The sequence below is a fragment of the Harpia harpyja genome, chromosome 5, assembly GCF_026419915.1.
Source record: "Harpia harpyja isolate bHarHar1 chromosome 5, bHarHar1 primary haplotype, whole genome shotgun sequence".
Classification (NCBI taxonomy): domain Eukaryota; kingdom Metazoa; phylum Chordata; class Aves; order Accipitriformes; family Accipitridae; genus Harpia; species Harpia harpyja.
Window position 1 is genome coordinate 71,673,369 of NC_068944.1, and position 15,288 is coordinate 71,688,656.

Sequence of the window (15,288 nt, forward strand, 5' to 3'; positions counted from 1 at the left end):
CTAAAAGGTAATCACAATGGAAGGAATTACTAGGAATGGATCAGAAATAAAACAGGAGACATCATCAACCGAATTCCTACTAAAATCCAACTGAATTCTGTGAACCTCCTACAACTTCAAGTATGGACAACAAAAAGGATATAGAAGAACTAGAGAACAGTAACAAAAATAAAACCAGAAGTATTTTGTTTGGAAAAGGATACGTATCTCAGAGACCTTCAGCTTGGAAGAGAGATAAATGAAAGAGGAATATCAGAAAGACCTCTAAAATTAGCAATACTGTGAAAACAGTGCGAATAATTATTTTCTTTCTCATAAACCATGAACAAAGAGCAGTTCAAAGAAATAAGCAGTCAGCAGGCTTAAAACAAAACAAAAGAATGTACACTTTCACCCTGTAATTAAATTATGGAACAATTACTGCACAATGTTAGAGAGACTGAAAATATAAAAGTATTCCAGACGGGATTTAGACAAATTAACATATAGGTATTAAATATGATGATCCATGTGCAACCACGAATCAACGACTGTCAAAATCTGGGAGGCTTTACATAATAAATTTCTTATTGCCTTCCTATAGAGATGCTGCAAGCTGCCTTTAAAGACAACAGATCCAACTAGATGAATCTTTAAGCTATGGATTATTTTTTTCATTTTAAGTTTAAAAAAGCCTTCATAATGGAGGTACCTTGGTCTGTACAGTTAAAATAATTTGCTAAGGGTATGAAGTAAATATTTGTTTCTTACAATCTCTTTTTAAAGTAATGTATTTTTTCAGCTTCTACAACATCCTATAGAACAGGCTACAAATGCGTATGACCCCTGGTAAGACAGTTCTGAAAATGAAACCAACAGAAACTGACCCTACCCAAAACTCCAAATGTTCCCCATGCAAACCTACCCTTCACTCCTGAAATAAAGCTTAAAAAAAGCAAAAGAACCTTTTAATATTTTTACAGGTTAGCTCACCATGAGGTTAAACACATTTTAACTCAGACAAAGAAATAGAAACACAGACCTGTGTATAGTAGGATGAAGGTTACTATCCCTTTCAATAGAGCTGGACATCAGAATGGCTGAGCTAAATCAATCTGTAACCCCATGGTAATATAGATGCCTGCTCACATTCAGAGGGGAAAGCTTTAATTTTCCTAACTTTGCTTAATTTCACATTTGCATTAAATCAACATTAGGTTAGCTTCTTTTCTTTTGCCCTCCACTCAACTACATGTTTGTGACACCTTAAAGTGCCAGCACAGGAATTTACACAAAGATGAAGAGGCTCAGAGAAGGGATCTGGCTAAAATTTACACCATGTCTCTCCTTCTGCAAATACATAATTAGTTTTCTGGTGTGTTTTACCACACAACTGCATAAACAGGCACAATGATCCAAAGGACAGGAATGTGTGGCCAGGGCTGGGGCAGGAGGACAGCACTGCCCCTGTGACAGCAGTCTATACTTACTGACCCAGCTACTTTAAAAAGGGGTAGTCTCAATCCTCCTCCTTTCCTCTGAGAGACTCATTTTGTCACCACTTTCCCTCTTCCCACTTTTGAAACTTGTGTGGCCCCAATGTGAGACATCTCAGTAAGCAAAACTGGTAGAAAAAAAATTCTCTGACAGAGAAAATATGTGTGTATGTGTGCATGTGTATGTGCATGTGCATGTGCACATGTATGTGTATTTATTTTACCAGTTTTTTGAATCAGTTTACCACAGGCTGACACAAGCACTAGTGCTGGTGCAAGAAAGGGGAAGTGATCTGGGAAATAAGAGACAAGCAGGAAATCTCCCTTGGCAACAGTCTGATATTAAGTCCATTCAGATGTGTCATAAACCCACAACCATCGTTCCATGAGCTACAAAAAAGAAGTTATCTTGAACAGAAATGACTGTTACCAGTTTAACAGAAAAGACTGTCATCAGTTAAACTAAGTCAGTTGCAAAATAGGAAGAAAAATTACATTATTCCTCTTCTTTCCCCCTTCCCAAAAACCTCTACGGGAGAAGAAACCAAGTGTTCATAAATTACAGCACAGGGAATAGTAGCAGGAGAACACAGCTGGCCTTTTACGGATAGTGGCTCTTCAGTGGAAATCGGGGAGGGAAAAGCCTGCACAGTATTATATTAAGAATTTGTAGGAGAAAAAAGTCCAAACTCTTTAGAAATAAAAAAAAATTAGTATCAATAATTTAAATACTTTATGCTATTTTTGTACATCTTGAGCTCTAGCAAAAAAACGAAGAATTCTACCATTGACCATCTTCACAGGAACATAAAACCACTCTCCTGGTAACAAGCTGTCTCTTTAAAATATTACAGGACTCACATAAAACAACAATTTAAATGTTCAAAGTATAATCTCTCCTGAATCAAACTAATTGAGCATGAATAATAAATTGGTTTTAGAAGCCTCAATAATATTACAGAATTTAAACACAGGAAATAAAATACCTTAAAAAACCAGAAGATTGAATATTTGGCAGAATTTACTCACCGGTTTGTAAAAATAGACTATGAACAAAAGTATCTACTGTTCAAAACAAAGTATTTTTAGATGTGCATATAACTGCAATTATTCACTCTCATTCCTAATTGCAATGCTTATGAAAAACTGTATGTTTAATCTGATACCAGGTTCACATGTTCATGAACACAGCACTCTCTCTCTTCAAGGTCCCTCCAGTTATAGAATCATAGAATGTTTTGGATTAGAAGGGACCTTAAAGATCACCTAGTTCCAACACCCCTGCCACAGGCAGGGACACCTTCCACTAGGTCAGGTTGCTCAAAGCCCCATCCAGCCTGGCCTTGAACACTTCCAGGGAGGGGGCATCCACAACCTCTCTGGGAAACCTGTTCCAGTGCCTCACCACCCTCACAGTAAAGAACTTCTTCCTTACATCTAGTCTAAATCTACCCTCTTTCAGTTTAAACCCATTACCCCTCGTTCTATCAGTACATGCCCTTGTAAAAAGTCCCTCCCCAGCTTTCCTGTAGGCCCCCTCTAGCTACTGGATGGCTGCTAGAAGGTGTCCCTGGAGCCTTCTCTTCTCCAGGCTGAACAACCCCAACTCTCTCAGCCTGTCTTCGCAGGAGAGGTGCTCCAGCCCTCTGATCATCATCGTGGCTCTCCTCTGGACTCACTCCAACAGGTCCATGTCCTTCTTATGCTGGGAGCCCTAGAGCTGAACGCAGTACTCCAGGTGGAGTCTCATGAGGCAGGAGTAGAGGGGGAGAATCACCTCCCTCGACCTGTTGGCCACACTGCTTTTGATGCAGCCCAGGATGCAATCAGCTTTCTGGACTGTAAGCACATATTGCCAGCTCATATTCAGCTTTTCATCCACCAGTACCCCCGAAGTCCTTCTCCGCAGGGCTGCTCTCAATCCACTCATGGCCCAGTCTGTGTCTGTGTTTGGGATTGCCCTGACCCATGTGCAGGACCTTGCACTTGGCCTTGTTGAACCGCACGGGCCCACCTCTCAAGCCTGTCAAGGTACTTCAACACCCGCACAGAAAAAAATCTACCACTTTTATTCAAACTGTATTTACTCTATGGGTTAACACAAGCTTTCAAATTTCTAAAGCTGTAATTCTATTATCTTTCATATGCCTCCCAAGTAAACATTACAGAAAAGGAACATGGGGAAAAATCAATGTCGCCCAACTGTCATTTCTGCAAAGTTAAGAACTAACTGATCTGTTTGTTTGAAGGGATTTTGAAGAGATCAATTTAGTCATGATCTACTGAACACATGGTGTAAAAGCAGTGTCCCAAACCTAAATAGTGTACAGCAAAATTACAGCAAACTGTTAATGTAATACTCCTAAAAGCATCTTTCATTTAAGAAGGGAGACATACAGTCTGAATATTTTCTCTATACTGTGGATAAAATACAACTAATTCTTAAAGCCTTCTCTATTTTTCTAATTGACGGAATGCTTACCTGACATCTTCAACAGGATTTTACTGCACTGGACACAAAAAGGGATATTTGCACACATCTTTAAAGCTAGATAACACGTGGCTACAGAGACTAAGTTTTGATAGTGCTTAAGCACTTTTAAACTTTATTTTCAACTTAACTTTACAGATGATCTAGCACACAGAAAGCAGGGGAGAAGGAAGGAATGTTTTATCTATTTATATTCTTCAACAGCAGTCTACAGCAATAACTCACCTCTTCAGCACATGATAAATCTCCAGAAAAATGGAATAAAATACTATGAAAGATCTTTATAAAAACTCCAGACATTAAAGTAATACTGACAAAGGGAAACAGCCGAAGAATTGCTAGTGACATTAAAATATAGTTATATCATGGAAATTAATGAAAAAATGGAAGGAAAAGCAGTGAAAAATAAATTAAAACATAATTGTATTAAATGAAATATTTTCTTTTGAATCTTCAAAGAGTTAACCACCTATATAGTATCTTCCAGAATTTCCAAATTCTGAAAAGTAGGATGATAATTCATAACTGTCTTAACAGCAATGACTTTTTTATTACACATATACTACCTGGGAACTTGAACATAGTAAGGTTACTAATTGTCAACCAAATAAATGAGAGGACCTTCAAAAGTAGCTGCAGGTTCACATTTGACCGTAAATCCCTTCGGTTTATTAAAGCCTTTTGAATGTAACGTGTACTATGCACAAATAGCTCCAAAGTTTAAGTTGTTTTAATATTTTGAGTCACTCAAAAAACATAGTGTAAAGAAAACCCAAACTTTTTGTTGTCTGAAGAAAAATTTTACTAGGTAGTATTTAAGGCACCAACCTCCTCTAGATTTTCCTGCCTCACATGCTTACTACATTTTCTTCACTATCTGTATTTACTATTATTTCATTCACCTCTTTAGGCTAGTTTCCTAAGAAAATGGGTCTTTGATTGCACTGTCTACCATGTCTTTCCTTCCCCTCTTGAAAATTGTTCTAGTCCTTGCTGGAAATGTAAAGATCTCAAAGAAAAATTCTTACAAGGTTCATAAAATTTAGCACCTGGAGAGAGGAGACCCCAGTTGCAGCTCTTCCCAAAACCCTGAGGAAGGGAGGATGTGTGTATAAATCCATAAACTAACACCTATATGAACCCATTTACTAACATCTCCATGAGCCCCTTAACCAGCCATCGCATGTTCCCCTTTGCCCAGACGAAGGAGTAGAGGACATGAGGAAAGCCTCACAGGCAGCAGTGAGGGCAATGGGCACCAGCATGGGGGAAAAGCTACATGTAGTGGAAAGAGGCAAAAGAGGTGGGAGACACTGAGAAAATGAGTGTTTAACAACAGGTAGGAAAGTGCCCAGGGTTACAGCACACAAGAGAAAGGGGCCTGCGGTTAGTGAAATGAAGCAGCGCGGACTTCAAACCACCCTGAAGCCAGGTTTCCATACTTCCAGTGCTCACCAGTCCTCTTCCACCTTCCTCTGTATTTACAATATTGCAAGACCAAATTTTTAACAGCTCAGTGTACGTCCAAAACCCTGTGTGATGTTTCTCAAACAATGAATGTGAAGGTGTTTTTTACTTCCCTTCTAAGCACACAGGATATTCGTCGGTGAGTTCATCCAGCTTCCTCTACCATTGCAATTAGAAATGCATTTTAGCAAACAAAGTCCAAGCATATTACAGATCTTAATATCAAAAGATATTAAAGAACAACACAGAAAATCCAGCTAGCTTCCAACCCACAACAATAAAATAAATAAATACATTCTAGTTGTTCTGAGAGCTATAAGCAAAACAAATATTCAGAAATGTTAGCAATAATGAAAAGGAGAACAATAAAGCTACGAAGCTGAAAATAATGAACAAAACTATTAAAAAGGGATTCTGTCAATCAGGTGAGTGAATGGTTTATATAAACAGGCAAATGCAAGTCTAGTTTTAAAATAAATAGTTTGAAATTATTCCAAAATGCTTTGATGAAAAGGCACCATAGCAATTTATGTATGAAGAAACCTTTAATCATTATATAGGAACTTGATTTTCAAATATATATACATATTTTCTGTCAAACTATTTGTATCCAGAAATATTAAGTTATATATATATTAAGCTGTTTGTGTTTTCATAAACAAATTTACATTTATCATAAATATACATACAAATCAAGAGCTGTAGTAAAGATATTACAGGGGAAAAATACTTTCCTGTTCTTTGGTCACGCTTTTTTTCACTTTCTTCTTTAAAACTATTCACAGACTAAACATAACTGATGTTAATGCAGATAACTACACCCAGGTCCAGCATTTGTCATACCTATGAAGAAATGGGATGGTAGTTCTAAAATCATGTAGCTGCCAGATGCAGAGATTCTATATCGAGATAACCAAATAGTATTAAATATTTTTCAGATAATAAATATCCTAAGCAGTTCAGTCTTAGACCAATAACTATTTTATACAGTGCTACCATGGACAAAAATTAATTTGATTACATAATCAGTGATCCTGATTACCTGGAATAGCTTCATGGGCTGTCAAAACCACACTTATAATAGGATTTTTAGCTCCTGAAACCTGTTCAGCCTCCTTAGTTGATGGAGTTTTCTCTGTTTTCTGAACTCTGGGCCTCTTTGGAGTTTTTTCTCGCTCATCTTCCTTCCTGTCAAGGTCAACGTCAGAATCATTACCTAAAGAGCAAACATCAAAAAGAATGTAACTATGTACAAAAGAAATGCAGGTAACACAGTCACTAACACTACAAGAAAGAATTAGGAGAAAATTAATGCTACTGTAGAAAGAAATACATGTTATCAAAACAAGACATGCTGCATGAGTCCCTAAAGGGGAACTGTTTTCTTCTCTATTTAATAAAACTAGTGTGATACTTACACAAATAGAGAAAATAGATGTCCTGGTTTTGGCTGGGATAGAGTTAATTGTCTTCCTAGAAGCTGATACAGTGTTATGTCTCGAATTCACTATGAGAAGAATGTTGATAACACACTGATGTTTTCAGTTGTTGCTAAGTAGTGTTTAGACTAAAAGCCAAGGGTTTTTCAACTTCTCATGCCCAGCCAGCAATAAGGCTGGAGGGGCACAAGAAGTTGGGAGGGGACACAGCCAGGGCAGCTGACCCAAACTGGCCAAAAGGTATTCCATACCATGTGATGTCATGCCCAGTATATAAACTGGGGGGAGTTGGCCTGGGGGGATGGCTGCTCAGGAACTAACTGGGCATTGGACAGTAAGTGGTGAGCAATTGCATTGTGCATCACTTGTTTTGTATATTCTAATTTTTATTATTATTCTTGTCATTTTATTATTCTTATTATTATCATTATTATTTTCTTCCTTTCTGTTCTATTAAACCATTCTTATCTCAACCCATGAGTTTTACTTCTTTTCCCGATTTTCTCCCCCATCCTGCTGGGTGGGTGGGAAGTGAGTGAGCGGCTGCATGGTGCTTAGTCACTGACTGGGGTTAAACCACGACAGTCCATTTTGGCGCCCAACATGGGGCATGAAGCGTTGAGATAACAACAGATCTGACCAGAGCGTGTTAAAATGAATTTGTTACAAGCATTTATTATATTAGTTTAATAGTCACTGGTCACGATGTCGATTTATGAGCTCTTAAGTGTTGTAGCACTCATTTTTAGAGTTCTGTTATGTATCACCTCATTTGCTGTATATAGTGCCTGTGCTGCTGCTTATCATCCGTGCAAGATAGATTAAGGTTTTCGCTTTGATGTATTGCATAATACTGGCTTATGGTATGATAAAATTATCAGTCGTGGCACTAATCCGGTATTTGCACTCAGCATTGTTGTCACCTCTACACTTCGGGAGCCATCTGTGGGAAACTACTAATAATTACACCCTTTATCTTTCCTCCTCGGAGAGCCAATCTATGGGCGAGACACCTTTCTTCCCCTTTCCCTTCTCCTCCAGTCTAATTACAATAGCATCTGAGAATTTTGAAAAATCTGAATACCCTTGGGATGTTGAAACCAGTATGGTCCTATTGCTAGGAACTAGCATGTTGCTGAATGTGGTTCAGGTCTTGTTTAGGGTTAAACAACTATTTAAGAAAATCACCCAGAGATCTGCCCCGAGGCTGGATAATTATGAGTAGCAGGGTGTGGGGGGGAGTACGGGCAAATGCCTAGGGTGGTGGGCACCTCCAGTGTTTTGGAACTTCACCGTTGAACACGTGCAGAATCCTGAAAAGTAGAACATTTGGAAAAAGTATGCTGTGACCCCAACAATTCCAGGGAGACACAAATTACTGCAATGTGCTGGGGCCTGGCCCATGCCTATGGAGCCCTGTTCAACACTGTTCAGTATCCTCAAGGGGAAGGGGAGGCCTCTGGATCTAACAACAAGGCAACAGGCACTGTGGTTACTCCAGCCCACGTGACAGGCACTGCAGCTGAACCAGAGAACCAACCCGTACCAGTATCAGTTGCCCCCATACGGAAGAAGAAATATACAAAAAAATCAGTTTGCTTAGCGAAGGATGAAGATGAACCAGGGTCATCACAAGAACAGGAGGAAGAGGCAGAACCAGAGGTAATTACCCGATCTCTATCCTTGAGTGAGCCTTGGGATATGCAAAAAGATCTCAGCCATCATCCAGGTGAACACATTATCACCTGGCTGCTCCGATGCTGGGACAATGGGGCTAGTAGCCTGGAATTAGAAGGTAGGGAAGCCAAGCAGCTGGGATCACTGTCAGGGAAGGTGGCATTGACAAGGCAATTGGAAAAGCGACACAAGCCCTCAGCCTGTGGAGGCGACTCCTGTCAAGCGTGAAGGAAAGGTCCTCCTTCAAGGAAGATGCTATATGTCACCCAGGCAAGTGGACCACCATGGAGAGGTATCCAATATCTGGGGTAATTAGCCATGCTAGAGATGATTTATTATGAGCCGGACAACGCACAATTACCCAAAGATCCAGATGAAGTCCAATGCACACGACCAATGTGGCAGAAGTTTGTACGGAACACACCATTGCCATATGCCAACCCACTGGCAATACTGAGCTGGAAAGACAAAGAGGCACCTACGGTGGATGAAGTGGCTGGCCAACTCCGGCAGTACGAAGAAAATCTCTCTTCCTCCCTACAAGCCTGCATTTCAGCTGTGGAGAAGCTGTCCCAGGATGTCCAGCAATTCAAAGAGGATATGTCCTACTCCCCACCTGTACAGACCAATGTCTCAGCTATTAGGAGTGAGCGTTCCTCTGCCCAAGAGAGAGAATATAAAAGGTACAGACCACGAGGTGCCCTGTGATTTTACCTATGTGACCACAGAGAGCACATGAGGAAATGGGATGGAAAACCTACCTTGGTCCTAGATGCACGGGTACATGAGCTGCCAGGAAAAACAACCACAAAAAAGGATTCTTCCAGGAAAAATGCCAGTCCAGTTTCCAAACAAAGTAGAAGGGCTGATCCTACTTCTGATCCTCCTGAAGGGACTTCTAAGTCAGTTTTACAAGAAGTGGGTAATGGACACTCTGACCAGAATTAGAAGGGCCCTGCCTCCAGCCAGGTAAAGGAAAGGGATAACCGAGTTTATTGGACTGTGTGGATTCGATATCCTGGCACATCAGACCCACAGGAGTATAAGGCTCTAGTGGACACCAGTGCACAGTGTACCCTAACGCCATCAAGATACAAAGGGGCAGAACCCACCTGTATTTCTGGTGTGACAGGGGGATCCCAACAGTTAACTGTATTGGAGTCCGAAGTAAGCCTAACGGGGAGTGAGTGGCAAAAGCACCCCATTGTGACTGGCCCAGAGGCTCCGTGCATCCTTGACATAGACTGTCTCAGGAGAAGGTATTTCAAGGACCAAAAAGGGTACTGGTGGGCTTTTGGTATAGCTGCCTTGGAGGCAGAGGAAATTAAACAGCTGTCTACCTTGCCTGGTCTCTTGGAGGAACCTTCTGTTGTGGGGTTGTTGAGGGTCAAAGAACAAGGGGTGCCAATCGCTACCACAACGGCGCACCAACGGCAGTATCGCCCCAACCGAGACTGCCTGATTCCCATCCATAAGCTGATTTGTCAGCTGGAGAGCCAAGGAGTGATCAGCAAAACTCGTTCACTTTTTAACAGTCCCATATGGCCAGTGTGAAAGTCTAATGGAGAGTGGAGACTAACAGTTGACTATCGCAGCCCAAATGAAGTCACACAGCCACTGAGTGCTGCCGTGCCAGATATGCTACAACTTCAATACGAACTAGAGTCAAAGGCAGCCAAGTGGTACGCCACAATTGACATAGCTAATGTGTTTTTCTCAATCCCTTTGGCTGCAGAGTGCCAGCCAGAGTTTGCTTTCACTTGGAGGGGCATCCAGTACACCTGGAATTGACTGCCCCAGGGGTGGAAACACAGCCCTACCATTTGCCATGGACTAATCCAGACTGCACTGGAGAAGGATGAGGCTCCGGAACGTCTGCAGTACATTGATGACATCATTGTATGGGGCAACACAGCAGAAAAAGTTTTCAAGAAAGGGCAGAAAATAATCCAAATCCTTCTGAAAGCTGGGTTTGCCATAAAAGAAAGTTAAGGTCAAGGGACCTGCACAGGAGATCCATTTTTTTGGAATAAAATAGCAAGATGGACGTTGTCAGATCCCAATGGATGTGATCAACAAAATAGCAGCTGTGTCTTCACCTACTAATAAAAAGGAAACATAGGCTTTCTTACATGTTCTAGGTTTTTGGAGAATGCATATTCCAATTTACAGTCTGATTGTAAGCCCTCTCTGTCAAGTGACCCAGAAGAAGAACAATTTCTAACGGGGCCATGAGCAGGAAGCATTTGAACAAATGAAACGGGAAATTGTCCATGCAGTAGCCCTTGGGCCACTCCGGGCAGGACAAGACGTTAAAAATGTGCTCTACACTGCAGCTAGGGAGAATGGCCCTACCTGGAGTTTCTTGCAAAAAGCAGCAGGGGAGACCTGAGGCTGACCCCTGGGGTTTTGGAGTCGAGGATATCGAGGATCCAAGGCCCACTATACTTCAACAGAAAAAGACATATTGGCAGCATATGAAGGGCTTTGAGCTGCTTCGCAAGTGGTTGGTACTGAAACACAGCTCCTCTTAGCACCCCGACTGCCAGTGCTGGGATGGATGTACAAAGGGAGGGCCTCCTCTACACATCATGCAACTGATGCCACATGGAGTAAGTGGGTCGCACTGATCACACAACGGGCTCGCAGAGGAAACCCCAGTCACCCAGGAATTTTGGAAGCGATCACAGACTGGGCCAAAGGCAACAATTTTGGAATACTGACAGCAGAGGAGGTGACGTATGCTGAAGAGGCCCCAGTGTATAATAAACTGTCAGAAAATGAGAGGCAATATGCCTTGTTTACTGATGGGTCTTGTCGCATTGTGGGAAAACATCGGAGGTGGAAGGCTGCTGTATGGAGTCTGTCGTGGTTTAAGCCCAGCTGATAACAAAGCACCACAAAGCCACTCACTCACTCCTCCCTGTCACGGTGGGATGAGGAGGAGAAAATAAAAAGAAAAGCTCATGGATTGAGACAAGGACAGGGAGGGATCACTCACCACTTATGGTTATGGGCAAAAGACAGACTCAGCTTGGGGAAGAAACAAAATCAATTTAATTCACACTACAAATCAAATCAAAACAAGGATACTGAGAAGTAAAACCAAACCCTAGAACACCTTCCCTTACCTCTCCCTCCTTCCCGGCTCAACTCCACTCCTGATTTTCTCTACCTCCTCCCCCGGCGGCGCAGGGGGACGGGGAATGGGGGTTGGGGTCAGTTCATCACACCTTGTCTCTGCTGCTCCTTCCTCCTCAGGGGGAGGACTCCTCACTCTTCCCCTGCTCCACCGTGGGGTCCCTCCCATGGGAGACAGTTCTGCACAAACTTCTCCAACATGGGTCCTTCCCACAGGCTGCAGTCCTTCAGGCACAGGCTGCTCCAGTGTGGACTTTCCCATGGAGTCGTGGCCATCTTGGGGGGCATCCCCCTGCTCCGGCATGGGCTCTTTCATGGGCTGCAGGTGGGCATCTGCTCCCCCGCTCCCCTCCATGGGCTAGGGGGGGACAGCCTGCCATCTCACCATGGGCTGCAGGGGCATCCCCTCCTCTCCTGCCTTCCTCACTGACCTCAGCATCCGCAGAGGGGTTCCTCTCACATTCCAATCCCCCTACTCACTGCAGGTTCCCCTTCTTAAATCTGTTCTCCCAGAGGCGCTACCACCGTCACTGATGGGCTCGGCCTTGGCCAGAGGTGGGTCCAACTTGGAGCCAGGGAAGCTTCCAGCAGCTTCTCACAGGAGCCAACCCTGTGGCCCCTCCCCTGCTACCGAAAACCCTGCCACAGAAACCCAAAAGAGAGTCCTATACGACAAATCGCAAAAACTGCTGAAGGAGAAGGTGAATCCAGTCAGTTTGCAGTGGTGATAGCCATCCAGCTAGCATTAGATATTGCTGACAGAGAAAAGCGACCAGTGCTCTGTCTCTATATTGACTCATGGATGGTGGCAAATGCCCTGTGGGGGTGCTTACAGCAATGGAAGCAGAGCAACTGGCAATGCAGAGGTAAACCCATCTGGGCTGCCACACAGTGGCTAGATATTGCTGTCTGGGTAGACAACCTGGTTGTGAAAGTACATCATGTAGATGCTTACGTACCCAAGAATTGGGCCACTGAAGAATGTCAAAACAACCAGCAGGTGGATCGGGCTGCCAAGATTGAAGTGGTTCAGGTGGATCTGGACTGGCAACATAAGGGTGAATTATTTATAGCTCGGTGGGCTCATGACAGACACCTCAGGCCATAAGGGAAGAGATGCAACATATAGACGGGCTTGCGATCAAAGGGTGGACTTCACCATGGACACTATTGCACAATTTATCCATGAATGTGAAACGTGCTGCAATCAAGCAAGCCAAGTGGTTAAAGCCCCTGTGGTATGGAGAGTGATGGCTGAAATATAAATATGGCGAGGCCTGGCAGATTGACTATATCTCACTCCCACAAACCTGCCAAGGCAAGCGCCATGTGCTTACAATGGTGGAAGCAACCACCCGATGGCTGGAAACATATCCCATGCCCCATGCCACTGCCCGGAACACTGTCCTGGGCCTTGAAAAGCAAGTTTTATGGTGACAGAGCACCCCAGAAAGAATTCAGTCAGGCAACGGGACTCATTTCCGAAACAACCTCATAGACACCTGGGCCAAAGAGCATGGCATTGAGTGGGTATATCGCATCCCCTATCATGCACCAGCCTCTGCGAAAATTGAACGATACAGTGGACTGTTAAAGACTCCATTGAGAGCAATGGGAGGTGGAACCTTCAAACATTGGGACACACATTTAGCAAAAGCCACCTGGTTAGTCAACACCAGAGGATCTGCCAATCAAGCTGGCCCTGCCCAATTAGAACTTTTACGTACTGTAGAAGAAGATAAAGTTCCTGTAGTGCACGTGAAAAATATATTAGGGAAAACAGTCTGGGTTACTCCTGCCTCAGGCAAAGGCAAACCCATGCCTGGGATTGCTTTTGCTCAAGAACCTGGGTGCATTCGGTGGGTGATGCGAAAGGATGGGGAAGTCGGATGTGTGCCTCAAGGGGATTTGATTTTAGGTGAGAATAGTCAATGATTTTAATTGTATAATGTCAGTTGCTATATAACCCTGCCACTGTATGTTATCATCACTGTAGTTGTTATAGGCTATATCAATGGTATTACAGTAAGAATCACTTGGATCAAGCAAGAATGAACTTTGATAAAACTGAGCAAAGTGCAGTAGTGATGGAACCAGAACTGACTTCAGCATGCAACAATCCAACACTACACACCTTCCTCCTTCTGTGCCCAATGTCACCTTCCCACCACACTGCACTGAAGCCCAATCCTGCTCTGCCAACTGAGAAGACTTCACACCATCCCTCCTGCCCAGAAAGATTGGTATGACAGATAGAGCCCAAAGTCAGGAACCAAATGAACTCAACAACCATTTTATAGAGATGGCCCATAGACTAAGGGAATGATATCTGTGTGTATACATATATCTATCTATCTATATCTATCTCAAAGGACGGAAAAGGTGATGGTGATTGATTAGGATGTACTGGAAAATATGGGACCTGAGCATGACATAAACGGTACAGAATAAGGGGTAGACTTCTGTCCTGGTTTTGGCTGGGATAGAGTTAATTTTCTTTTAGTAGCTGGTATAGTGTTATGTTTTGGGTTCAGTATGAAAAGAATGTTGATAACACACTGATGTTTTCAGTTGTTGCTAAGTAGTGTTTAGACTAAAAGTCAAGGATGTTTCAGCTTCTCATGCCCAGCCAGCAAGAAGGCTGGAGGGGCACAAGAAGTTGGGAGGGGACACAGCCAGGGCAGCTGACCCAAACTGGCCAAAAGGATATTCCATACTATATGACATCATGCCTAGTATATAAACTGGGGGAAGTTGGCCCAGGGGGGCAGATCGCTGCTCAGGGACTAACTGGGGATCGGTTGGCAAGTGGTGAGTAATTCCACTGTGCATCACTTGTTTTGTATATTCCAATTCTTTTATTATTAGTCTTCTCATTTTATTACTGTTATTATTATTTTTTTCTTCCTTTCTGTTGTATTAAACTGTTCTTATCTTAACCCACAAGTTTTACCTTTTTCCTTCCAATTTTCTCCCCCATCCCACTGGGTGGGTGGGAAGCGAGTGAGTGGCTGCATGGTGCTTAGTTGCTGGCTGGGGTTAAACCACAACATAAAGAAAAAAATCAAAATTTTAAAAATGTACTCTCAGAAACATTTGTGTCTCTAAATTCTCTTGATGTTATTGTGGATTTTTGTGAAAATTCTACAAACTTTGTAGAATTTATGATTCCATCATTAATGAATAAATTATTTTTCTCCTTTCCATATGTAATTGTTCGGATGATTTTAGGATTATTTCTCCTAGTACTGGATTCATTATCGGTCTTATTTAATGGAAAGTCTTCCAACAGTCTCTCTGGATTAGGCTTTTTTTCCCTACTGTTATTGCGAATCAACAGCCAGAAACATACTTTTCTTTTTCAGTGTTGATTCAAAAAGAATTAAGGTTCAAAACAGTTCTTTGGTTCAACCTATCTCCTGACATTTTGAAGGCCTGCACTTCTTCACTTTGAAGGCATGCACTTCTAAATCATTCCCTGTTGCTGTTCAGAATGTCTTCAGCCTCTTAAGTTGGATAACCTTCTGACCCATTAACTAGAAAGCAACTCAATAGTTGTATTCAAAACACTCATCTGAAATAAGAATGAATAATCAGT

The 15,288-nt window shown here is 42.4% G+C and overlaps 1 protein-coding gene across 3 annotated transcripts in view; it reads right to left on the minus strand.

Moving 5' to 3' along the window:
* Positions 1 to 15,288, minus strand: part of ZFAT (zinc finger and AT-hook domain containing) — a 103,375-nt gene that overhangs the window by 58,875 nt on the left and 29,212 nt on the right. For all 3 annotated transcript variants that reach the window (XR_008235244.1, XM_052787557.1, XM_052787556.1), the window contains exon 4: positions 6,476 to 6,649. Coding sequence is in view for 2 of the 3 variants with exons in the window: in XM_052787557.1 (XP_052643517.1) it covers positions 6,476 to 6,649 (174 nt within the window). In the remaining variant the exon portion in view is untranslated. The remainder of the gene's footprint in view (positions 1 to 6,475; positions 6,650 to 15,288) is intronic.